At 42.4% G+C, this 26,772-nt stretch overlaps 1 protein-coding gene across 1 annotated transcript in view; it reads left to right on the forward strand.

The window, feature by feature from the left end:
* ADAMTSL3 (ADAMTS like 3) overlaps nt 1-26,772 on the forward strand; it is a 187,804-nt gene that overhangs the window by 76,541 nt on the left and 84,491 nt on the right. Inside the window, exons 3-6 of the mRNA XM_087707594.1 lie at nt 324-451; nt 2,140-2,185; nt 9,075-9,311; nt 23,086-23,212. Coding sequence (XP_087563720.1) covers nt 324-451; nt 2,140-2,185; nt 9,075-9,311; nt 23,086-23,212 — 538 coding nt within the window. The remainder of the gene's footprint in view (nt 1-323; nt 452-2,139; nt 2,186-9,074; nt 9,312-23,085; nt 23,213-26,772) is intronic.

Here is a 26,772-nt window from a genome sequence, read left to right on the forward strand (position 1 = left end):
TCAGTCTCCATCCCTTTGTCTCTAGTTTCATAGCCTTTAAAATTATAAGCCTGTCTGGTTGTTAATTTTATATAAGCTGCTGTGGGCATTCTCTCCCAACTTGAGATTTCGAGGGACCTTTTGCTAGATACGACACAAAAAGTCATATCCTTGGAAAAGAGGTATTCATCTAACCCCACACTGCCTTGCAAGATCCATTCAGGCTCTCCATCCGTGGGATTTGATCTCCATGCCATGAAAAGCCAACCGATAGAATGTTCAAAATGCACAGGGTTTTTTTTCTGGATTCCTGAATTGCTTCTCTCTTTCTTTTGGGCTTGCAGACTTCAAGAATCACCCAGCCAAATGAAGATAAAGAAAGTGGCTGGGATGCCTGGGGAGCATGGAGTGATTGCTCACGCACCTGTGGAGGAGGTGCCTCCTATTCACTACGGAGGTGTTTAAATAGCAGGTTGGTCATTCTGATGGCAGGTCATAAAGCTGGATTCAGGAGTCTCTCAGCCCTAGACATTTAGGCTGCTTGCATTAAATTGTTGTGGCCTGCCAGTGGAGCTGGCAGCAGATTCGGACAGTGAGGAGGTTGGGGAGGAACATGGGCCAGTCCTGGAGTCTGGGGGAGGCTCTGATGAAGGCTCTCTCTCGGAGGCAGGGATGGGGCTACAGCCATATGTCAGTTATCAGCTGCCTTCAGAGTCAGACATCAGTGAGGCAGACGAACAGCTGGAGCCTGTTCCCAGTGTGCGCATGCGCAGAGTTGCCAGACGAAGGGAACAGCTAAAGAACATCAGTTGACTTGGGAATAAGGCCATAGGTGGATGGTGAATGGCCCCTCCAGAGCTGGGTTCCTACCAGTTTGCACCTATTCGGTAGAACCGGTTTGTCAAATCTACCGAACCGGTTATAAGAGGTTCCACCAGTGGACCCGGAAAGCAGGCCACACCTACAGAAGAGGTTCCAAAATTTTTTGAAACCCACCACTGGCCCCCTCCCAGAGGAAATAAAAGAGGAGCGAAAGGGGAGTGGAGTTTGCTGGAGGCAATTAGTTCCCTTAATTGGTTCGTGACTCTCTGAGACTCCTTGCCAAGTTTTGCAGAGATCGGCCTGGCAGCTCTCCAAGCCAAATAAGGTCTGTGATTGTAAATCCTCCCTTGAAAGACTTTGCTGGATGTGAAGGAGCAGAATTCACAGCAAATTAATAAAAGGGGTTTTTTGTTGGGGCAAGGAGTTTGCTTCAGGCTCTTTTGGGAAGCCTCGGTCAGAACAGAAATGCATCTCCCCCCAAGGGAACAATTTAAATACAAACAAAGAAGAGATTTTAAAATGTTGAAGTAGGATATCAAGGGCTTAATGTGGAAATCTACCCAAAGGTAGGTGGATCACTGGGTTTTCAGAAGGTATAACAGAACAAGAGAAAAACAGTCCTTAGTTCTAAGCTGCTTCTCTCCTTGTTTAATTTCCATCCATTGCTTCTTCTCCTACCTACAGATGCTTTGGAGAAAAGGTTGACTCCTTCTTCTTTGTGGCAACCTCTGAGATATTGGAACACTGCTACCATGTCACCCCCTAGTCCTTCTTTTTTTTAATTAAAGTAGACATGCCCAATCCCAGTAGCCATTCATTATTTATTTTAGCCTCCAGTCCTCTAGTCATCCTTGTTCCATTCAGTGGTACATTCACTGGTTAGAGATCTAGAGTGGCTTAACCCTTTCTTCCCTGTTCTTTTTCTTTGTTGTTCACAGGCTCCCAATCCATTGCCCATTTGAGTTCCCTATCTTGCTGGCAGCGATCCCTGATCTCTGCATTGTATAAGTTGAATATTTGCTCATAAATAATTCTCTCTGTTATCTAACAGCCTTGCACTAGTGAGCCCTATACAATTTTGTTCATAATTTTTCAGAGTTCACTTTAGGTTGAGATGTTCCACAGCTGTAAAGAAGAGAAAATTAACCCATCATCCTCTAAACGTAATTAAACATGAGATATGTATGCTGTGTATGTGTGTGTGTGCGCGCACACTCATTTGTGTCTGTGTGTGTGTGTGTGTGTGTGCACAGCAAAAATAATAATTTTACAGCCTTGTCTTTCAGTGAGATTTCTTTATAATAACTTCACTCAAGTCTTATTTTTCTTGTCTTTCAGAAACTGTCAAGGCAGAAATATCCGATATAAAACCTGCAGCAATAATGTAAGTCTGGTCTCTAATTCTGTTTGACTGTTCTTGCCTTTCCCAGATCAAACAGCTTTAAAGTTCTGGCAACTTGCCTTCTTTTGTTTAAAGTAAAGGAAGCGGGGAGGATCAGAGCCCAGAATATTTATTTTTCTCCCCCAACAGTGAGATTAAACGTTCAGAAGCTAAATGTAAAGGTGTGGGGAAAATACAGCTCTTCAAATGTTGAGTTTGAAAGTATTAATTTTAAATTTGAAATGGATTGATTAAAATGATTGATTCAAACTTAGAAACCTACGTAGACTTGATGACTGTACACAGATGCATAGGTTGGAAGCAGTGGTGGGTTCACACGGTTTGAACCAGTTCAACAGAACCGGTAGTGGTTTGGCGGCCTGGGTGACTGGAACCGGCAGCGACCCAGGCCTGCCATGCCCCCGAACCGGTTCCCCGGTCAGCGCCGTTGATGCCTTGTTTTTCAGTTCTGCGCATGTGTAGAACAATTTTATTTGCATTGCGCATGCACGCACAACATGCATCAAGTGTGTGGGCAAAGCACGCACATTAGCGAACCGGCAGTAGTGCCGGCTACAACCCACCTCTAGTTGGAAGTGTTCTCACCTAGACTTCCCGAGAGCATGAAGCAAATTCCTGGTCCCGACAAAACCCCCTTTGATTAATTGACTGTGAATTCTGCTCATTCACATCCAGCAAAGTCTTTCAAGGGAGGATTTACAGTCCCAGACCTCATCTGGCTTGGAGAGCTGCCAGACTGATATCTGCAAAACTTGGCAAGGAGTCTCAGAGAATCACGAGCCAATTAAGCAAACTAATTGTCTCCTGCAAACTCCACTCCCCTTTCGCTCCTCTTTTATTTCCTCTGGGAGGGGCCATTCATCGTCCACCTGTGGCCTTACTCCCAAGTCGACCCTTGTTCTTTAGCTGTTCCCTTCGTCTGGCAACTCTGTGCATGCGCACACTGGGAACAGGCTCCAGCTGTTTGTTTGCCTCACTGATGTCTGACTCTGAAGACAGCTGATAACTGGCATACGGCTGTGGCCCCATCTCTGCCTCCAACACAGAGCCCTCATCAGAGCCTTCCCCAGACCTCAGGACTGGCCCATGTTCCTCCCCAACCTCCTCACTGTCCGAATCTGCTGCCAGCTCCGCTGGCCGCTGGCAGGCCACAACAGGAAGAGACCTTGGAGATGTTCTAGTCCCACCCTGTGCCTAGCTGATGAGAAACTATTTGCACATTTTTTAATGTACTCGAACTTTCATGATCCCTAAACACGTATTCTATTGTTTTCTTCTTTGCATTTTATCAATGTAATTGGTTTGGGTTATTTTTTCCCATTGCATAAGATCTGTAGTGAGTGTTTGAGTACAGCTTCTCTTTCTGGAGCAAAACTCTTATTTTGGTCAAAGATCTGGAAAAGATCTCCATGCTTTTTGGAAGTGCAGTTCGTAAAATAAACTGGCCACAGTATCTTGTCATCCGACGCAAAATTGTTTCCTAGAGGCTCTGTGGTTCGTCTCTCGCATCTTTCCCCAAACTTTTTTTACTGGTGGATATGTTTTGCTGTCAGCTATTAACATATTTTGTTGCTGCATGTTTCCATGGAAAGGTCTAAAAGCCAAAATGTGCACAGAATCAGGGAGTTTGGAATCGGGGCCCGTGCCAAAGAAGGAATCTGAAGTCGGGACCAGGAACATGTGCTCGATTGAAGCTTGAAGGGGTGGGGGGGAATGATTGCACTATCACTGCAGCAGGTTAAGCCTGCAAACCACAAGAACTGATCCAAGCAATTCAGGAGACTAGACAGAAGAACCAGATACAACAATTAAGGTGATAGAATAGTGCCAAGGAGTCATTGGGAGGTTTCCAAAGAAAAAGTTAAAAAAATAAAAAACAAGAAAATGTGGGTCTCTCAAACCAAGTTGTAGAAGTTTTATTTGTTATTATTTGCCCTGTAGCTAATTCTTCTGTCTTAGCAAAGTTTCAACTGGCTGATTTTCTCATGATGCAGCTGTATGCAGGTCGTTCTCATTTAACGACCATTTTATGTGGGGAGCTTTAGAAGTGGTGACAGTGATGAAAAAGTAACTTTACAACCAGACTTTGTATTGAACGCAAACTGTAGGTCTATAAGTAAAGGAAAGCTGAAGTAAGAACATAAGTACAGTCACGGCTTCATTTAACAACAAGCTCACTTAACAACTAAGTTGCCAGTCCCAATTGTGGTTGCTAAATGAGGACTACCTCTGCTATCTTTGCATTCAAGAAGTGACAATCAACTCCAGCAAGACAACATGAGGCTTGTTCGGTTCCCCCCCCCCCCCAATACTTTGAATTGCTCCAATTTTCTCCACCCTTCCTTGGAGGAGTTTTATGATGTGTGAGCCACATAACAGAGCAAATTTATGCCATTAATTTGAGGAACACACCCACGAGTGACTTAAGTCCAACACATGGTGGGAAATATCTTGAATGTTTACTATAATTTTGCAAAGGCTTCCTCGTTCTTAATCTTGCTCAATTTCATTTTGCATTGCTGAATGTACATTAAACGACCAAGTTATGGCAGTGCACAGTCAATTCTGCATATTTATTTGTAAGTGTGATTTAAGTCAAAATTGCACAATTGTTTCCGCCCTGAATGCTTTCCTTGGCCTCAGCTATTATGCTGGGTTCAGTGTCTCTACAAAATTAGTTTCTCCTCCCTCCCTGAGAGGCCGCCTCCTGCCGATCACCTCCCATAGACCGATTAGATCTCACAGGTTAGGTCTTTCTCCGAATTCCATCTGCCAGCCAATGTCGGCTGGCGACTCCCCGGAGGAGAGCCTTCTCTGTCGCAGCTCCAGCCCTTTGGAACGACCTCCCCATGGAGATCCAGACCCTTACTACCCTCCCGGCCTTCCGCAAAGCTGTTAAGAGCCAAGGTGGCGCAGTGGTTAAATGCAGCACTGCAAGCTACTGCTAGATCAGCAGTTCAGCGGTTCAAATCCCACCGGCTCAGGGTTGACTCAGCCTTCCATCCTTCCGAGGTGGGTAAAATGAGGACCCAGATTGTTGGGGGCAATATGCTGACTCTCTGTAAACCGCTTAGAGAGGGCTGAAAGCCCTATGAAGCGGTATATAAGTCTACTGCTATTGCTATTGCTATTGCTATTGCTATTAAGTCCAGGCTGCTCCAGCAGGCCAGGGGGCTCTCGAAATATCCAGCCCCTCAGAAACTGTGACTGTTGTGTATTTTAAAGTGTTGTTTTGTGTATTTATCCTCTTCCCTTGTTTATTGTAAGCTGCCCGGAGTCCTTCGGGAGTGGGCGGCATACAAGATCAATAAACTCAAACTCAAACTCCTATCTTCTTTAATTGGGCTTTGCTACATTTAAACAAACAAGCAATAGCAATAGCACCTGGACTTATCTCCTGCATTATATAGCTTTATAGCCCTCTCTAAGCAGTTTATAGAGTCAGCCTATTGCCCCCAACAATCTGGGTCCTCATTTTACCCACCTCGGAAGGATGGAAGGCTGAGTCAACCTTGAGCCTGGTGAGATTTGAACTGCCAAATTGCAGGCAGTCGGCAGTCAGCAGAAGTAGCCTGCAGTATTGCACTCTAAGAGCCAAGGTAGCGCAGTGGTTAAATGCAGCACTGCAGGCTACTGCTAGATCAGCAGTTCAGCGGTTCAAATCTCACCGGCTCAGGGTTGACTCAGCCTTCCATCCTTCCGAGGTGGGTAAAATGAGGACCCAGATTGTTGGGGGCAATATGCTGACTCTCTGTAAACCGCTTAGAGAGGGCTGAAAGCCCTATGAAGCGGTATATAAGTCTACTGCTATTGCTATTGCTATTGCTAACCACTATGCCACCACATCTAACTGCTTAGAAGCAAATTTAAGTTGGAAGATGGTTGAGAGCAAGTTGATACAAGCTTAGGAAGCCACTATTCAACTCTTCCTTCTGGTTTTCCGTAAAACTATGCCTAGAATATGTGTTGGACACTCAAAAGAGAGATAAGCTAGAATGTGTTTGATTGTCTTCTGCCTACTGTAGGAAACTCACAGAATAGTCTCTTTTGCCATCTCCAGATCCTAATGAACACTGCTCATTAGGGACCCAGTGTTGAAAACACCCTCCACATTCAGAAAGAGGGTGGATACTGCTCATAGTTTTGTGTTTGAATTTTACAGCCCAGAGTACAAAATTAGCTTTTCTCCTTTTCATTTTAAGGTGAAACTTAATAGCAACAGCACTTAGACTTATATACTGCTTCACAGTGCTTTCCAGCCCTCTCTAAATAGTTTACAGAGTCAGCCTCTTGCCCCCAACAATCTGAGTCCTCATTTGATCCACTTCAGAAGGATGGAAGGCTGAGTCAACCTTGAGCCTGGTGAGATTCGAACTGCCAAATTGCAGGCAGGCGGCAGTCAGCACAAGTAGCCTGCAGTACTGCACTCTAACCACTGCGCCACCTTGGCTCTATTATATAATTAATAAACTATCATTTATTACACTGGGCAGGGCTGGATTTTGCCCAGCAGCATGTTAAGATCGGTCAAAATTTGACAGCTCAAATTCCTGCTACCCAGCGGTGTTTTATGTAACTTTACCTATTATTTCATTTATAGTCTAGTCTTAGATTTCTTCTCTTTTTATTCAACTCACTTGCCCCTATCAATCTATTTCATACGTGTGTTTAATTTTGCTTTACCAGTTTTGTAAACTAGATTGGTTAATCGGTGCCGGCAGATCACTTATGAGTATATTTCTTGTTTTGGTCTGAGACCAACATAAAAAATTGACCTAACCTGTGCTGTTCACCTGCTTAGTTTGAAAATAAAAACTACTATCTGCCTGACGATGTTTTTATCTGTCTCCCAGGACAACAATCTGCACAAGCTGTTCCTTGTAAATTGTGACATTGTTCAGTCTTCCTTAAGCCTCCATGTTTTGTGTTTCCTTTTCTGCTTTCCACTCTGCTTCTGTGATTTGCACATGGAAGTGTTTAAGATAATCCTTATGGGTCCTATTCATTGAAAGTAGAGGGGAATCTTGTTTAGACCATTTCCACATAAATTACATGTTTTTCTGTGTGAGGAAGCCAGCTGTGTTCTCGCCAACATGATTTGGCTTCCATGTGTAATTTTAGGATCTTGGCAGCCTATAAATATGAACAATTAATTGTTTGTGTGCACAGATCCATATATATCTGTAACTCTGTCTATCTAGAGAAAACATGCCCATACATAGAAGCACCATATACATCCTCATTGGTTTATATTCCCTGTTATTAGTATGGATCTGAGATTGGTACCATGAACCACGGTGGCGTAGTGATTAGAGTGCAGTATTGCAGGCTACTTCTGCTGACTGCCGGCTGCTTGCAATTTGGTAGTTCAAATCTCACCAGGCTCAAGGTTGACCGAAAGGAGACAATGATTGCTTGGGCTAAGAATGTTGGATACACAATAGAATTAGATAAATGGCAGAAACGATGGGATAGCAATGCAAAAATGACAATGTCAGCTGAATATTAGGAAAACTTGTACAAAATGTTTCATAGATGGCACTTTGCACCACTTTGGCTTGAATGTATAAAGATAGATCAGCCAAGTGTTGGAAATGTAACCAAACTCCAGATTCGTATTACTATATGTGGTGGAGACATGTCCCAAAACTAAAAAATACTGGTTGAAAATACATATCTGGTTGGAAAAAATGACAAAGAAGCATATTGAACTGAGACCATTTTTGTTGGGCATCCTACTGGAAAAAATATGATAAAAAGACAATATATATGACCAATTTTGTTGTATTTAAGTACAGTGACAATAAAGATTATACTTATATTTGATTTCACGTGTACTGATTTTGGCTAGGATCGTATTTGCGCAACAGTGGAAGAGTGAGGAGATCCCGTCAGACGAGAGGGTGATTCAGAAAATAATGAAATGGGCAGAAATGGACAGATTAATGCTTATTATCAAGGACAGAGAAGAAACTGAATATTGTTTGACATGGGATGTATTTTATCAATGGCTGGAGAACAGCAACAGAAGTTAGGAAGAGGACATACAAGAAGAGAAAGTGTTACTCTGGAGAGAAGTTTATGATGATATTATGTATTTAATTTAATTTAATTTAATTAACCACATTTATATGCCGCCCAATCCCGAAGGACTCCGGGCGTCTTATAAAAATAAAGAGAAAAAAAGACACATAACGAACACATAACAAAAGAAAACGGTTTAAAATAGCAACACCTCATACATTCATTCTAATCGGGGCTGGACCTCAACAGTGAGGTCAACAGCCCCAGGCCTGCCGGAACAGCCAAGTTTTTACAGCTTTCCTGAAGGCCATGAGAGTGGGTATGGTCCGGATCTCTGGGGATAGCTGATTCCAAAAAGTCGGAGCAGCCACAGAGAAGGCCCTCCTCCGGGGGCCCGCCAGCCAACACTGTCTGGCTGACGGCATCTGAAGGAGGCCCAATCTGTGGGATCTTACTGGCCACTGGGAGGTATAATTATATAGATTATAATTATCTTGATATGTAGTTATATTATCAATGTTGTCGCAATGAATATAACAACTATGTGGCCTATGAACTGTCAAATAATTGTACCCAGTTCACACATTGTTTGATGGAGATGAAAAGTATTATAAATAAAATAAATAAAACATAAAAAAATGGCCAGGCAGTTAATCTCTTATGCACTAATTTCTAGCCACAGTCGTCTAAAGTTGACTTAGAAGTAAGTCAAACTGAGTTACATGTCGTCAAGAAACGGCTTAAAAATGAAAGCAGAGTTTCGTGGGAGTGGGGTGGAGGAACAGTAATTTTTTTTACTAGAAAATAATAATAATAAAACCTCCTCATTTTTTTTTTGTTTTTCCAGGACTGCCCCGCAGACTCTGGTGACTTCCGGGCCCAGCAATGCTCAGCCTACAATGATGTCAAGTACCAAGGACATTCTTATGAATGGACCCCCATCTTTGATGATTCCAGCTCTCTGTGTGCCTTGAAGTGTCAAGCTTTGGGGAGACCTTTGATAGTTGAGCTTGCTCCCAAAGTTCTGGATGGCACCCGCTGCAATGCCAAGTCCTTGGATATGTGCATCAGCGGAATATGTCAGGTACGGCATTTTTTGCAACTCGGTTTTCAGTGGTATCTGTGTATTGTGGCCTGCCAGCGGCCAGCAGAGCTGGCAGCAGAGTCGGATAGTGGGGAGATTGGGGAGGAGCATGGGCCAGTCCTGGAGTTTGGGGAAGGCTCGGATGAGGGCTCTGCATCGGATGAGGTGGGGCCAAGGCTGTCTGGCAGTTCTCATTGCTAGGCAGCAATGAGGCAGAGGAACAGCTGGAGCCTGTTCCCAGTGTGCGCATGCACAGAGCTGCCAGAAGAAAAAAACAACTAAGAAATCAGGGTCGACCTGCGAGTAAAGCCACAGGTAGACGGTGAATGCCCCCTCCCATAGGAAATAAAAGAGGAGCGAAAGTGGAATGGGCTTTTGCAGGAAACAATTCATTCATTTCAGGAGTGTGAAGATCTGTCCGTGTATGGATGCTAAGAGGACAGAAGAAGAAAAACGGTTGTCCCAGGACATATTATGCAAAATAAGAGAAGAAAGATACGAGGGTTTTAAGATAAACAGAAATTGCATTTCCTTCCCACCCAGAGCCATATCTGAAGATGAGCAATCAGTTTAGCAATTTAGCCCGGATCCTTGGGTTACAGAGATACCCCAGTCTGGATTTACTAACACTTTGCCAGCAGTTTTGAAAGACAAAATGTAAAATTTATCCACACATAATAGATTTTAAGAAATGGGAATGAGGGTTAAACAAAAAGCTTCACTTGGAGTTTCCCAACCTCAAAGGTGCCCCTTAACTAATATGACTCCCCCCCTCCACCTTTAAAAAGAAAATACAGGAATAATTTTACCTAGGATGGTTTTGCAATTAGCCTTCTTTTTGGCAACACAGCTACTACCACTCTATTAAACGCTTGAACGTGAGCAATTCAAGAAACCTTTTGACATGGTTGATGAGAAGAGTAGGTGTACACTCAGGGAAAAAGTGAGACATTTGGCCAAAGAATAGCATTGGGATTACGACAACCTTAAGCTGCACTGCCCTGGGTTTTATGTCTTTTTAATGGAGTTTTCATTCCGACCTACAATTACTCCAGCGTATAGCAGTGTAGCCACCTTGATTAAAAACAAACACACCACACCTAAGAAAATGGCCCTCTCTCTGCCATTTTTCCTCTGTCATGGGAGGAAAAAATCTGTATCTGGAATTGACAGGTTCTGCGTCATTAATATTTACTGCTATATTTTTAGTATTTTCCCCAGAAGGGAAAGGCGAAATGTTTAATGTTGTCTGATCACCACTCTCTAGTTCTTTAGATGTGTTTGTGTGTGTGTGTGTGTGTTTGTAAACTTTTTTTTATACTTTTAGAGTTTAGCAATAGCTATTAGGTCTCGTTTTACTGGGAATTATTATTTAAAACCTCGTTTGTACCAGAGGTGGGTTTCTACCGGTACGGATCGGTTCGGCCGAGTAGGTAGTAACTCGGCTGAACCTGTGACTGTAGCGGTTCGATCCTGGGCGCCACCATCTTTATTTTCTGGTCTGTACTTGCGCAGAACAATCTTGATTGAAAAAAAATTATTATTATTTCTTTTTTTAATGGTGTGCAAAAAATTTTGGGCACTGAACTGATAGTATCTCCAGCAGGAACCCACCCCTGGTTTGTACAGTATGGAGATCCAATAGAAGACTATATTTGTGGCTCAGGGTTGACTTATACCACACCAATAATTGAGCAGTAAACAATACCCCACAATCAACCTAGACCAGGGGTGTCAAACTCAAGGCTCAAGGCCCAGATCCGGCCTGTGGGATGCTAAAGATCTGCCCTAGAAACAGAGAAGGAAGAGCCGTAGTGCATCTGCCAGTGAAAACGGAGCTCACAACAGCCATGGGCAGCCTTGCTGAGCTCTGATTTCACTGGCGGATGGTTGCAGGAGGCTGTCACAGCCAGAAATGGAGCTTGGGAGTCCGTTCTCACCGGCGGAACGCTCAGGTCACCCCAAGCACACACCCCAACACGAATGACGTCAAGCTGGCCATGCCCACCCCCAAGGTCAAACACCTCCCGGGACAAGTCACGGGAGCTCACTCCGTTACGCGGTACTAACGATTTGAACCACCAAACTCCCAACCTTTCTGATCGACAAGCTCAGCATCTTAGCCACTGAGCCACCACATCCCCAGTTATACAATAGAGATTTATAAAGAGTTTTTTATTTATTTATAAATTTATATATGGTATGAAAAAACATCATTTTCTTTATTTTTTAGGGCTTTGGGCCTCTGAATGAATCTGAATTGGGGGATAACATCTAGTTTCTGGTTGTAAATAGGATCACTATAGCAGAGCAATTAGGTTACATAGAGAGTTGTCTATAGAGTGCGTATGAACTGAGACTTAAAACCGACTTGTGGTGATTTAACGATGCCAACTTACAATGCTTCTTTTATGATTATTTTTTTTTAAAGGGAGCCTAACTAATGCATTTCAAACTTTAGGAAATGCAGCCCTGCTACCAATAGTAATTAAAAAGGGGCATTTGGCTGCTTTCCTAGAATCTGACATCTTTACTTTTTCCTGGTTTAGAAAGAGGCATTCAATCATCTAGATGATCCACTTTCACGAATAACAAAAACAGAAGGAATCAATTGAATGAGTCGAAACAATGAGAGAACCTAAACAACAGCAGCCCAAATTACAGGGTGACCAACAGCCGCCCCCAGCATGGAAGTGGCCAAAACAGAGAAATCGGCCAAAGTTACACAACTTGGAAATTCACTTCTCCTGACTTCTGACACCTACTTAGCACTAATCGCCAAAGGCTTGGCAAAGGCTTTCAAATTAACTCATCTAAATCAATATGCCATATGACTGCTGTGGATGATTTTGTCCTTCTGCTTGGGACCAAAAAAAAACCAACACAATCCCAGGCTGCATTAATGGAAGGATAGAATCAAGATCATATTGAAGGGTTAATACCACTTTATAATGCCTTGGTAAGGCCACACTTGGAATCCTGCATCCAGTTTGGGTCACCACGATGTAAAAAAAGATGTGGAGACTCTAGACAGATGTGGAGACTCTAGAAAGAGTGCAGAGAAGAGCAACAAAGATGATTAGGGGACTGGAGGCTAAAACATATGAGGAACGGTTGCAGGAACTGGGTAGGTCTAGTTTAATGAAAAGAAGGACTTAGGGGAGACATGATAGCAGTCTTCCAATATCTCAGGAGCTGCCCAAAGAAGACAGAGTCAAGCTATTCTCCAAAGCACCTGAGGGTAGAACAAGAAGCAATGGATGGAAACTCATCAAGGAGAGAAGCAACTTAGAACTGAGGAGAAATTTCCTGACTATTAGAACAATTAATCAATGGAACAATTTACCTCCAGAAGTTGTGAATGCTCCAATATGGAAGTTTTAAACAAAATATTGGACAACCTTTATCTGAAATGGGTTTCCTGCCTGAGCAGGGGGTTGGACTAGAAGAGCCCCAAGGTCCCTTCTAACTCTTGTTCTTCTGTTAATTTCCTACAAAGGATTTGTATGCTTCTTCTGAAGCTGCTGTGCTTGCTTCTCTCTGAAACTGCACACTGATCTATCAAGTTGTTTTGTGCAAGGGCCATTTCCCTTCCATCTGTTTTCTTTACACTATGGACAGTGGTGGGGTTCAAATAATTTAACAACCGGTTCTCTGCCCTAATGACCAGCTTGGTAGGCAGGGCTCGGTGGTCATGTGAGTGGGTGGGTGTGGCCAACTCAACATCACTCACATCGATGGGCGCTTCGCCTTAGCTGTGACAATGTAATAAGGGTTAACCGGAGAGGCAGTTTCTGTAAGCAGGGCAATAAAGATTAGGCTAGAAACAACACCAGAATGTTTCCTTCCTGCCTTCCTTACAGGATTAGCCCTGTGAAGTGGGAAAAAAACAAAAGGAGATTTCTTGCAACAACCGGTTCTCCAAATTGCTTAGAAAGTTAACAACCGGTTTGAACACAATAGGTGTGAAGTGGCTGAATCCCACACGGACTCTGGATATTCAGTAGGCTTACTATGCATTACTAGTTTTCCTTCCAGCTCTGCATCCTACTTCTTACAAAATTCCTCTCTTATTTTGGAAGAGGCACCCTGCGTAATTTTTTTTGGGCATTCGCCACCATACTTTTTTTTCCACTGAGTTATTTGACGCTCACTTCGCACATCTATTCCAAGCAACCTAGGTCCTTATCAGAGGAAACAGATTGGGCCAATGACTTCTTGAGAGGCTGAACTTGATACTGAGGGTTTAAAAAGAAAAGGAAAAGGAGGTAACAAGTTTCTGGGAAAGTTATTTTGGAAACCCCTGGAGATTATGAGATCCAGATTGGGCAGGCCACTTAATCATACCTTTGCCTGATTCTTATTAACATGTAAAGTATTCAGAGTTTTCATATTAAAAGGTTCTGGGTTTTGCATACTAAAAAGCAGAGACATCACCCTGCCACCAAAAGTGCGATGGTTTTCCCAGTTGCAATGGATGGCTGTGAAAGTTGGACCATAAGGAAGGCTGAGTGCCAAAGAATGGAGGCCTTTGAACTATGGGGCTAGAGAAGACTCCTGCGAGTCCCTTGGACTGTACGGCGATCCAACCGGTCAGTCCTAGAGGAGATCAACCCTGACTCCTCTTTAGAAGGCCAGATCCTGAAGATGAAACTCAAATCCTTTGGCCACCTAATGAAAAGGAAGGACTCACTGGAGAAGAGTCTAACACTGGGAATGATTGAAGGCAAAAGAAGAAGGGGACAACAGAGAGTGAGGTTGCTGGATGGAGTCACCGAAGCTCTTCTAGTTTCTGGTGCACACATGCATAGCAGCCAGCTGATCTTCACAATGCCGGAGCCCTGGAAACCTGAAGAGCTGCTGGTCTTTGAGTTTCCGGGGCTCCGGTGCACACATGCATGCATGGATGCACACATGTGCATTCCTGTTTGGACACTTGGTCCCGAAAAGATTCACCATCACTGCCTTAAGATCATTACATGTTTTCACAGGGTTGCATGTCACAAAGAAAAATGCATAATCTTAGTACTTGATTTTCTCCTGCTACTGGTACAGTGGTGGGATTCAGTCGGTTCACACCTATTGTGTTCGAACCGGTTGTTAACTTTCCAAGCAGTTGGGAGAACCGGTTGTTGGAAGAAATCTCATTTTATTTTTTCCCCACTTCACAGGGCTAATCCTGTAAGGAAGGCAGGAAGGAAACATTCTGGTGTTGTTTCTAGCCTCATCTTGATTGCCCTGCTTACAGAAACTGCCTCTCTGGTTAAGCCTGATTACATTGCAACATGTAAGGCGACGTGCCCATCGACATGAGAGATGTTGAGTTGGCCACACTCACCAAGTCACATGACCACCAAGCCCCACCTACCCAGCTGGTCATTAGGCCAGAGAACCGTTTAAATTGTTTGAATCCCACCACTGCACTTGTAGTAATATTAGACTTACTTTTCCCATCCCTCTGACTGGGATTCTGTGAGAGTGACCGGAATTAGGTGAATGGTGGAAGCTTCTTTCATTACACTCAGTATGTAGCTTCTTGGGATAAGCCAAGACTAAAATAGTTTCTCAAGAAGATACTTTGCTCGGTATGATCAGTGTTTTAGATATTGTTATGTTTACTATCTTGACTTGGTCTTTTTTTATCCTTCTCTTTCCCTCCACCTTTTCTTTTGGGTGATATTTAAGTCCTACCATCTGCTTAAGAAATGAACATTTTTGAATGTGGCCAGTTCTGCATTAACCTTCACATATCGAAAGGAAACATCCTGTGTTCATGGTTTTCATTTAAATCTAATTTGTTGGCTGAATCCAAATGGGAAGGAGAACTATAGAAACAGCTGTGGAAACTTCTTTTTTTTTTTTTGGCTGATTTCTGGATTTACATTTTGAGAAATATTTATGAAGTTCTATCACCGCTTCTCAAGGGACGCGGTGGCTCAGTGGCTAAGGCGCTGAGCTTGTCGATTAGAAGGTCAGCAGTTCAGCTATTCAAATCCCTAATGCGGCGTAATGGAGTGAGCTCCCATTACTTGTCCCATCTTCTGCCAACCTACATGAAACATGTAAAAATGCAAGTAGAAAAAATAGGAATCACCTTTGGTGGGAAGGTAACAGCGTTCCGTGCATCTTCAGGTTTGGTCATGCCGGCCACATGACCTTGGAGAAGTCTTCAGACAGGTTTGACTCTTTGGCTTAGAAAGGGAGATGAGTACTGCCCCCTAGAGTCGGGAATGACTAGCACGTATGTGTGTGGGGAACCTTTACCTTTTTATAACCGCTTCGAATATATCAAGACTAATTTAGTCTTCTCCTCTCCTTGTTTGTATTATTGTGGGTTATTTAGTAACCTTAGTTTTCATTCTCTCTCGTAATTTTTTTTCTTTGTTTTGTTTTTAACTTGTTTAAGAATATTTTATTTTCATTTCCATAACATATAATCACATGTATATTATTACATAGAGAATATCATGTTGTAAGAGAAAACAATGTATTCTCTCTCGTAATTTTAAAGCTATTGGTTTAAAAAAATACTCTATTTTCCAAAGAAGGAATGGGTGGAAATTTAATTTTTAGTGTAATCTTTGTGGTGATATGACTAGATTTAGGTATCTTCAGATCTGCTTCTACATGTATTGTGGAGTGATTCAGAATGTAGAATTCCAACAGAACAATAGAGTTGGAAGCGAATTTGGGCGTCTTATAATCCTACCCCCCTGCTCAGGCATTAAATCCTATACCATTTCAGACAATGGTTCTCCAATCCATTAAACATCTCTGATGTTGGAGAACCCACCACAAAGGTTTGTTGAACTTCAATCTAAGGATCTCAGTCACACGGCCAATGTTGAGGGACACCAGGAGTTCAGAAAGAAGAATAGAAAGATAATTGCCAACCCTTTCTACACCAGGAATTTATTCCAACCGTCATTTGTAAATTATTGTTTTGACAATTAGGAGAGCGCTTAGAGATGTCTCAAGGGCAAAGTGGGCCATCTAAGTTGAGGAAATCAGTTCTGCCACAAAGAGGGCGACAACTTATTTTCCAAAGCACCTGAAGGCAGAACAAGAAGCAATGGATGGAAAGTGATCAAGGACAGACCCAGCAGAGAACTAAGGAGGAATTTCCTAACAACCATTAACCAGTGGGACAGAAGTTGCCTTCAGAAGTTGTGAATGCTCCAACACTGGAGATTTTTAAGAAGAGATTGGGTAGCCACTTGTCTGAAAGGTATAGGGTCTCCTGCTTGCATAAGGGGTTGGACTAGAAGACCTCCAAAATCCCTTCCAACTCTCTTGTTCTGTTTGTCAGAGTTTGCTGCATAAGTTCAAATCCAGAAAGCACACAGAGATAACTGATTCAGCTGGATTCCTCAACTTCTTTATATACATAAGAATAGATGAATAAATGTACAATACCAACAGGGGGTTCTTCCAAGGAAACACAAGCCAGGAGAGTTTCTGAGCGAATGCCCACCAGGCAGCTGCTCTCTTTTGGGTTTAAATGCACACACATACTCCAGTTTTAGCACTCGGTGCCGAAAAGGTTAACCATCACTGGCCTATGAAATTCATGCTTTCCTTTTGCTATTTAGCTGTTTTGCAAAAGGCTATTTTTTTTTAAAAAAAATTCTGTTCTAAGTAAAAACTTCATAGCTTTCCCGATACACATATTATCTTTCATTTTTTTTCTGTCTCTCCAAAAAAAACAAACCCACAAACATATACACACATAACCCACACATAAACATTGTTTGGAACGCTTACTATAATCTGACCCTTACAACATTTGGGTCAGTTTTTACAGCTATGCTGTGATGGTTCATGTTAACAGTTTGACAGAGTCCCAATTCTTCCATTAATCGCTTTTTCCTTAAATTTATTGTCACTTATTTCATTTGAGGCAATAATCCTAGAGGCTTATTTTTTTAAGGGAAAAAATAAAAGGGGAAAAGCTACTTATAATTATTTCTGGATATGCCCTAAAAGGTTGCAGATGTTTTCCCAATCTGCCTGTAATATTTATAGTTGATCCCTTTGCTCAGTAAATAGCCAACAATATGAGGTGCATTGAGCCGAACGAATGCTTTAATTGTTAAAATCTTGGATTCTTTTATGGCTGGTTGAGATGAAGTGTGAAACTGAGCAAAGGCCTTTGCCAGACAGTTTTCCTGTTCAGCCCTCTATATGGTTGAAACTCTGCATTCTTAATAAATTAAATGTATCCCATGTTCAAGGAACAGCTTTTCAAAAATAATCATGAGTCATTTTTACTGAACTGCTGTTGCTTTCGGAAGAATTCAAGCCTTGAAGCTCGGTGGCATCAAATCAAGGTGTTGAAATCAAGGTGAAGTATTAGTAAAGGTGAAGGTTCCCCTCACACATATGTGCTAGTCGTTCCCGACTCTAGGGGGCGGTGTTCATCTCCATTTCAAAGCCGAAGAGCCAGCTCTGTCTGAAGGCATCTCCGTGGTCATGTAACCAGCATGTCTAAATTCCAAAGGTGCACAGAACACTGTTACCTTCCCACCAAAGGTGGTTCCTATTTTTCTATTTGCATTTTTTACATGCTTTCGAACTCCCAGGTTGGAAAAATGGTGGGTCGAGTAACAGGAGCTCACTCCGTTACGCAGCGCTAGGGATTTAAATTCACTGAACTGCCAAACTTTCTGATCGGCAAGCTCAGCATCTTAGCCACCGAGCCACTGTGTCCCTCTTAAAGTATTAGTACCGCTTTATAAAACCTTAGTAGATCCAGATCTGGAATACTGCATCTAGTTTGGGTACCACATTATTAAAAAAACAAGATGTTGAGACTTTGGAAAGAGTGCAGAGAAGAGCAGCTAAAATGATTATGGACCTGGAGACTGAAATATATGAAGAACGGTTGCTGGAATTGGGTATGTCTACAAGTTTAATGAAAAGGAGGACTAGGGGTGACATGACAGCAGTTTTCCAACATTCAAGTGTCTGCCACAAAGAAGAAGGGGGGGGGTCAACTTATTTTCCAAAGCGCCTGAAGACAAGAGAAGAAACAATGGATGGAAACTAATCAAGGAGAGAAGCAACCTAGAATTGAGGAGAAACTTCCTAACAGTGAGAACAATTTACCAGTGGAACAGCTTGCCTTCAGAAGTTGTGAATGCTCCAACACTGGAGATTTTTAAGAAGAGATTGGGTAGCCACTTGTCTGAAAGGTATAGGGTCTCCTGCTTGCATAAGGGGTTGGACTAGAAGACCTCCAAAATCCCTTCCAACTCTCTTGTTCTGTTTGTCAGAGTTTGCTGCATAAGTTCAAATCCAGAAAGCACACAGAGATAACTGATTCAGCTGGATTCCTCAACTTCTTTATATACATAAGAATAGATGAATAAATGTACAATACCAACAGGGGGTTCTTCCAAGGAAACACAAGCCAGGAGAGTTTCTGAGCGAATGCCCACCAGGCAGCTGCTCTCTTTTGGGTTTAAATGCACACACATACTCCAGTTTTAGCACTCGGTGCCGAAAAGGTTAACCATCACTGGCCTATGAAATTCATGCTTTCCTTTTGCTATTTAGCTGTTTTGCAAAAGGCTATTTTTTTTAAAAAAAAATTCTGTTCTAAGTAAAAACTTCATAGCTTTCCCGATACACATATTATCTTTCATTTTTTTTCTGTCTCTCCAAAAAAAACAAACCCACAAACATATACACACATAACCCACACATAAACATTGTTTGGAACGCTTACTATAATCTGACCCTTACAACATTTGGGTCAGTTTTTACAGCTATGCTGTGATGGTTCATGTTAACAGTTTGACAGAGTCCCAATTCTTCCATTAATCGCTTTTTCCTTAAATTTATTGTCACTTATTTCATTTGAGGCAATAATCCTAGAGGCTTATTTTTTTAAGGGAAAAAATAAAAGGGGAAAAGCTACTTATAATTATTTCTGGATATGCCCTAAAAGGTTGCAGATGTTTTCCCAATCTGCCTGTAATATTTATAGTTGATCCCTTTGCTCAGTAAATAGCCAACAATATGAGGTGCATTGAGCCGAACGAATGCTTTAATTGTTAAAATCTTGGATTCTTTTATGGCTGGTTGAGATGAAGTGTGAAACTGAGCAAAGGCCTTTGCCAGACAGTTTTCCTGTTCAGCCCTCTATATGGTTGAAACTCTGCATTCTTAATAAATTAAATGTATCCCATGTTCAAGGAACAGCTTTTCAAAAATAATCATGAGTCATTTTTACTGAACTGCTGTTGCTTTCGGAAGAATTCAAGCCTTGAAGCTCGGTGGCATCAAATCAAGGTGTTGAAATCAAGGTGAAGTATTAGTAAAGGTGAAGGTTCCCCTCACACATATGTGCTAGTCGTTCCCGACTCTAGGGGGCGGTGTTCATCTCCATTTCAAAGCCGAAGAGCCAGCTCTGTCTGAAGGCATCTCCGTGGTCATGTAACCAGCATGTCTAAATTCCAAAGGTGCACAGAACACTGTTACCTTCCCACCAAAGGTGGTTCCTATTTTTCTATTTGCATTTTTTACATGCTTTCGAACTCCCAGGTTGGAAAAATGGTGGGTCGAGTAACAGGAGCTCACTCCGTTACGCAGCGCTAGGGATTTAAATTCACTGAACTGCCAAACTTTCTGATCGGCAAGCTCAGCATCTTAGCCACCGAGCCACTGTGTCCCTCTTAAAGTATTAGTACCGCTTTATAAAACCTTAGTAGATCCAGATCTGGAATACTGCATCTAGTTTGGGTACCACATTATTAAAAAAACAAGATGTTGAGACTTTGGAAAGAGTGCAGAGAAGAGCAGCTAAAATGATTATGGACCTGGAGACTGAAATATATGAAGAACGGTTGCTGGAATTGGGTATGTCTACAAGTTTAATGAAAAGGAGGACTAGGGGTGACATGACAGCAGTTTTCCAACATTCAAGTGTCTGCCACAAAGAAGAAGGGGGGGGGGTCAACTTATTTTCCAAAGCGCCTGAAGACAAGAGAAGAAACAATGGATGGAAACTAATCAAGGAGAGAAGCAACCTAGAATTGAGGAGAAACTTCCTAACAGTGAGAACAATTTACCAGTGGAACAGCTTGCCTTCAGAAGCTGTGGATGCTCCATCAGTGGAGAGTTTTAAGAAAAGATTGGACAGCCACTTATCTGAAATGGGGCAGTGGTCTCCAACCTTGGCAACTTTAAGACTTGTGGACTTCAACTTCCAGAGTTCCTCAGCCAGCAAAGCTGGCTGAGGAACTCTGGGAGTTGAAGTCCACAGGTCTTAAATTTGCCAAGGTTGGAGACCACTGGTATAGGGTCTCCGGCTTGAGCAAAGGGTTGGACTAGAACAAGGGTGTCAAACTAAGGCCCGGGGGCCAGATCCAGCCCACGGGGTGCTTAGATCTGGCCCGTGGGGCCGCCCTGGAAACAGCAAAGGACCTGCCCGCTGTACCTCTGCCGGCAAAAATGGAGCACAGGAGGGCTGCGGGCAGCCCTGCTGAGCTCCATTTTCATTGGCAGAGGGTTGCAGGAAGCCATCGCAGCCGAAAACAGAGCTCGGGAGCCCATTTTTGCGGGCAAAGAGCTTGTGCCACCACAGGCACCACTGACATGAGTGATGTCGAGCTGGCCACGCCCACCCTGCCCCCCAAAATAAATCCTGATGCGGCCCTCAATGAAATTGCGTTTGATACCCCTGGAGTAGAAGACCCTAACCTGGTTGGAAGGTAAAATGTAAGGAGGATGTTTGTGTAAATGCACACACACACACAAACACACACACACACACGTTCACACTGCAAAGGGCACTGGCAATTCACTGGTAGACTCTCTGCAATATCCTCTGTTCTCTTTGGGCATGGGGGGGAAATGCTTACTTTTTCTTTTAATGTAACTACTCGAATTTACTGCTGCGATACGTTTACAAATGTTGTGATGTAGCTTTCTATTCAAATTACAGTACAAATACATAGATATTGGAGGAAAAAGTTTATGAAAATAAGTTGCCAGCTTAAAGCGATACGTGAATTACATGATACACGAATAAATGCTTTTCCTGCTTGGAAAATATTTCCATTGAAAAAATAGCGGAACTGTTTATTCAAAGTATGCACTACTTTTTTGGGGGGGGCGGGAGTTGTAGACTGACAAGCTGATGCAGAAGTAGGATGAAATTACTTTAAGGTTAAGGGTCCTTTTCTCTCAAATAACATTTTCCTTCTAATTTAATTTTCTCCATGTTGCGTGTAAGAAGAAAGGAATGAGGGCCAGAGGTTATAAACGTTTTATTGAATAAAACCATTGGGTTGGATTAAGGTAGAATCAGATTACAGATTGGTAGATACACCAAATCAATGGGAGAGAACCTTAAATCATCCACTTGATCTTTGTGGGCTTATTCTAAGCATTATTCCTCCTCCCCGCCCCCCTTCCAAGGCAGCTCATGTTTTTTAATTGAGACAGACATAGAAACTTGGAATAGGGGAAGAAGTTGAGAAGCTGAATCTGAAATGAAACAAAAACAATAAGCTGCTTAAATGGAATTTTGTTATTTGGGAACTGCACAGAGATACTTATAAGGATCTCAAAACGGCAATATTGCCATTGAGAGAGATATTGCTGTCACTGATACAATGCAATATCTTGGCCCTTCGTTGTCTACAAATGAATCCTTCTCCAAAGCTTAGGCTTTCTTGCTTTGAATGTGATGAAAAGTAACGTCTTTTTAACCTCATAGTGATGGAGATTTTTAAGTGCTGGGAGACACAATGTTGTTTCTTTGACTCTGTAATTAAGAAAATATTGTAATGCGCAGAAATGTACACATTAATACTTACCGTTAAGGATAACTAAGGGACCTTAGTTGGCTCAATGGCTAAGACCCTGAGCTTGTTGATCAGAAGGTCGGCAGTTCAGTGGTTCGAATCCCTAGCACCGTGTAATGGAGTGAGCTCCCATTACTTGTCCCAGCTTCTGCCAACCTAGCAGTTCGAAAGCACGTAAAAAATGCAAGTAGAAAAATAGGAACCACCTTTGGTGGGAAGGTAAGAGTGTTCCATGCACCTTCAGCATTTAGTCATGCCGGCCACATGACCATGGAGACGTCTTCGGACAGTGTTGGCTCTTCGGCTTTGAAACGGAGAGGAGCACCGCCCCCCAGAGTCGGGAACGACTAGCACATATGTGCAAAGGGAACCTTTACCTATTAAGGATAAAGGAGAATCTGAATGCTTTTTTATATGGGATATATTTTATCAATGGCTAGACAGCAGAAACAGAAGTTAGAAAGGAGAAGACGTAAAAAAGAGGAAACATTAATGTGGAGAGCTGTTAAAGGAGATGTTAAGTATTATTGCTGTTAGATTATTATATTTTTATATTTATATAATGAATACTACAACAAATATGTGGATTATGATTGTTTAAAAAATAATTGTACCCAGACCACACACTGTTCGATGGAAATTGAATGTTATATGAATGAAATAAATAAAATCTGGGGAAAAAATAGGGTTTCTCTGACTAACACAGACATTTTAAACATTTTATTAGGCAGTGACACTAGAAGAGTTTCATTGTCATGGCCTAAAAACTGAAATCCATTAAGGAATAATTACGGTACTTTAAAGCACTTTTCCTGCTGACATGTTAAAATGTGCTTTGATGGTGGTGGTGGGGGGAACCAAAGGCAACTTAGACAGAGAGAATGTGATGTTTTCGCTCTAGAAAACTAAGTGGGCTGGGTCGGTTTTGCCCTTCTGACTCCGGTGTTGTTAATTGGCAGGCCGTAGGTTGTGATCGACAGCTTGGGAGTCACGCCAAAGAAGACAACTGTGGGATCTGCTCAGGGGATGGTTCCACCTGCCGGCTGGTCAGAGGGCAAACCAAGACACACCTTTCCTCAGAAAAAAGTAAGTCTCCAGCAACTCAAATATGTGATATTTATCTTCAATGTTGTCCTACGTTATTATCAACGGGGCTCTTACTGTGGATTGAGCCAATTTAAGTGTTGTGGCCGTTGGCTCTTCTGAGGAGATGAGAAGGAGGCATGGGAGTCAGGATCAGCATTAAGGCAACCTGAGAGCTCCGAGGAGGGAGAGGGAATGGAGCTGGCAGAGAGACAGAGGCGGAGCCTGGGGGCTGTCCGTCAGCCCTCAGATGGAGAGTCAACAACACCCAGATCTGGAGGTGGTTGATGAGGAAGAGGAGGAACAGCCGGGTCCAGTGCCTGACGCATGGATGCACAGAAGGCAGAGGAGAGGAGAACAGTGGAAATCTATGGGCCGGTCCTTGGGAAGGAAAAGCCACCGCTGCTAGCGAAGCCCCATCCTAGCTCTGGGGATAAAAGGCAGGGGGCACAGCTGAATAGATGTGGCAGACAACTATTCATCTCCAGGCCTGTCGGACATGTTAGCCTTTGGTGAGAGGTAAACTTATTGCCGGGGCTGCTGGCACTCCTACTAAAGGAATCATTGCAGAGGGTTTGTTGTGTTTGAGAACTGGGTCAGAACTTTAAGTGAACCTAGAATTATTTGAAGTTTGTTTTGGGAAAAGTTTGTGTTAAGTTGTTGTTCTTCTCAGCGTTCCAAGTATCATGTAGAATTAAATCAGAGTCCAAGGCAAAACGATCCTTAAAGTTCCAATTTAATAAAGCAGACATCTTAGCACATCTGTGTAATCCCAATTCTGGAAATTACATCAGAATCCCACCCAGTTGAAAGGTCATGATCTTGTCCCCACACCCACAAATCCATCACATGGTCCAATCTTCTTCTTCCACGCTGGCATCTCCACCCAGCTGCTTCCGGTCAGGTGTAAAAGTGTGGAGACAAAAGATGACCTTGGTCTTCTAGAAAAGAATGACAACAACACATTCCACAATCCTACTCCTTTCTATTCCCCCCTCCCATCAACTATACTAATGAAACAACATAATGAAATAAGAGAAAGTGTCGCAGGCCAAAACTCTAAAAGGAATATAATTGCAGGCCTGACAGTTCTATTATGTAAGGCTGACTCTTGGGAGAATTATGCAAGGATCTGAAAGATGAGCTTTAAGAGAAATATTCAATTGAGTAAACACCATTTTGGGAGCGAGGGGGGAGGATGCCTTCAAGACAGCGTTGACTCCCTGGACTAAAGTCTCTTAGCAAGTTTTGGGAAGAGATTTGTTTCTAAGCGCTCTTAATCACGATCCCAAAATGAGAACCAGTTTGATGTGGTGATTATGGCATCAAGCTAGAAGCCAGGAGATTTAGGAATTCTAAATTAAATTAAATTTAGGAATTAAGGACGTGGTGACTCAGTGACTAAGACGCTGAGCTTGTCAATTAGAAAGGTCAGTGGTTCGAATTCCTAGCACCATATAACAGAGTGAGCTCCTGTTACTTGTCCCAGTAATGCTTACTGTTAAGGATAACTAAGGGACCTGGTGGCTCAATGGCTAAGACCCTGAGCTTGTTGATCAGAAGGTCGGCGGTTCAGTGGTTCGAATCCCTAGCACTGCGTAACGGAGTGAGATCCCATTACTTGTCCCAGCTTCTACCAACGTAGCAGTTCAAAAGCACGTAAAAAATGCAAGTAGAAAAATAGGAACCACCTTTATTGGGAAGGTAACAGCATTCCATGTGCCTTCGGCATTTAGTCATGCCGGCCACATGACCACGGAGACGTCTTCGGACAGCACTGGCTCTTCGGCGTTGAAACGGAGATGAGCACCGGCAGGACCAGAAGCAATGGGTGGAAACTAACCAATGAGAGGAGCAACTTAGAATTAAGGAGAAATTTCCTGACAGTTAGAACAATTAATCAGCGGAACAACTTGCCTCCAGAAATTGTAAATGCTCCAACACTAGAAGAGATTAGATAACCATTCGTTTGAAGAGGTGTTGAGTTTTCTGCCTAAGCAGGGGGTTGGACTAGAAGACCTTTAAAGTCCTTTCCAACTCTGTTATTCTATTCTATTTTATTCTATTCTTGACTCATTGATAAATTCATAAATTTGATCTATTTCCCTGTGGACCACCAGCATTACTCAAATACTTAATTGGAGGGTATTTTTAAAACAAGAATGCTGGCACCAGATATTTAATCGGAGAATATTTTTTTCAAAAGAGAATGCTATCACATATAAAACAATGAAAAATAACATGATGGTAGTGATTATTCGTAGCCAAAAAATATATATTTGCTTTTCGCTCTTACTTACATTGGGCAAATGATGAACCAGTCACTTTCAGAAAAGTGTATTCCAGTCGTAATCTGTTTCCATTCTGATCCCATTCCCACTCTTTGTGAAAGAAAGATAAAATTCATAGAAAACTGGGGCCTTTGAAGGAGAGTTAAATACCAAAATAGACAAATTCATCTGCTAAATCTGGATATTTTTCCTGGCTGAACTTCTGTGGTTCAGCCGTTGGATTGTTTGGAGGGCAAAAATAAAAAAAATACAAAAAAATAAATCTCCATTTCTACATTGTGGAGAAGATCAGAAAGCGGGCAGCTACTTTCTGAAATAAAGCTTCAGAAAATTGGGATCCTGCCTGCTGCAATATGAAAGTATCAGGAATTTGGCTGGAGAGAGAACTCATCAAGAAGATAGGGTTCAATTTTTTTCCTTTGTATCCAAGAGAGAGGTGGCATTCAAAAGAGGTTGAACCATTGCCACTAATGGAGGCGTCAAACTGAGTTTTGAGAAAGACTTGGCTTTATTGTGGAGCCTGATATCCCCTCCCCTCCTAGAATTTCTGGACAAAGAATACATTTCAGATTCCCTCTAGATTGGATGTTCTTTGGATCAAAGTCACTGTTGCATGTTTTTCTCATCATTCCACTGCTGTGTGGTTTGGAAAATCTAGCCCAAATCATGTTTCTCCCCCCCCCCCATCCCACTTTGGGTGTAAATATATGATTCCATAATTGATCACTGTGCCTACGTCAATAGCCTCATTTCCCGTTTTGTCACTGATTTGTTGCAGTGTGTAGTTTTAAAAAACCAAATACTACATTAAAAGATATGGTTTTTGTATATACAATACAATAGCAGAGTTGGAAGGGACCTTAGAGGTCTTCTAGTCCAACCCCCTGCCTAGACAGGAAACCTTATAGCGTTTCAGACAAATGGCTATCCAACATCTTCTTAAAGACTTCCAGTGTTGGGAAATTCACAACTTCTGGAGGCAAACTGTTCCACTGATTAATTGTTCTGTCAGGAAATTTCTCCTCAGTTCTAAGTTGCTTCTCTCCTTGATTAGCTTCCACCCATTGCTTCTTGTTCTACCCTCAGGTGCTTTTGGAGAACAGTTTGACTCCCTCTTCTTTGTGGCAACCCCTGAGATATTGGAACACTGCTATCATGTCTCCCCTAGTCCTTCTTTTCATTAAACTAGACATACCCAGTTCCTGCAACCGTTCTTCATAAATTTTAGCCTCCAGTCCTCTAATCATCTTCATTGCTCTTCTCTGCATTCTT

Source organism: Thamnophis sirtalis, unplaced genomic scaffold, assembly GCF_051295495.1.
Source record: "Thamnophis sirtalis isolate CommonGarterSnake01/CBP01778 unplaced genomic scaffold, rThaSir2_p1.2 scaffold_2, whole genome shotgun sequence".
Classification (NCBI taxonomy): Eukaryota; Metazoa; Chordata; class Lepidosauria; order Squamata; family Natricidae; genus Thamnophis; species Thamnophis sirtalis.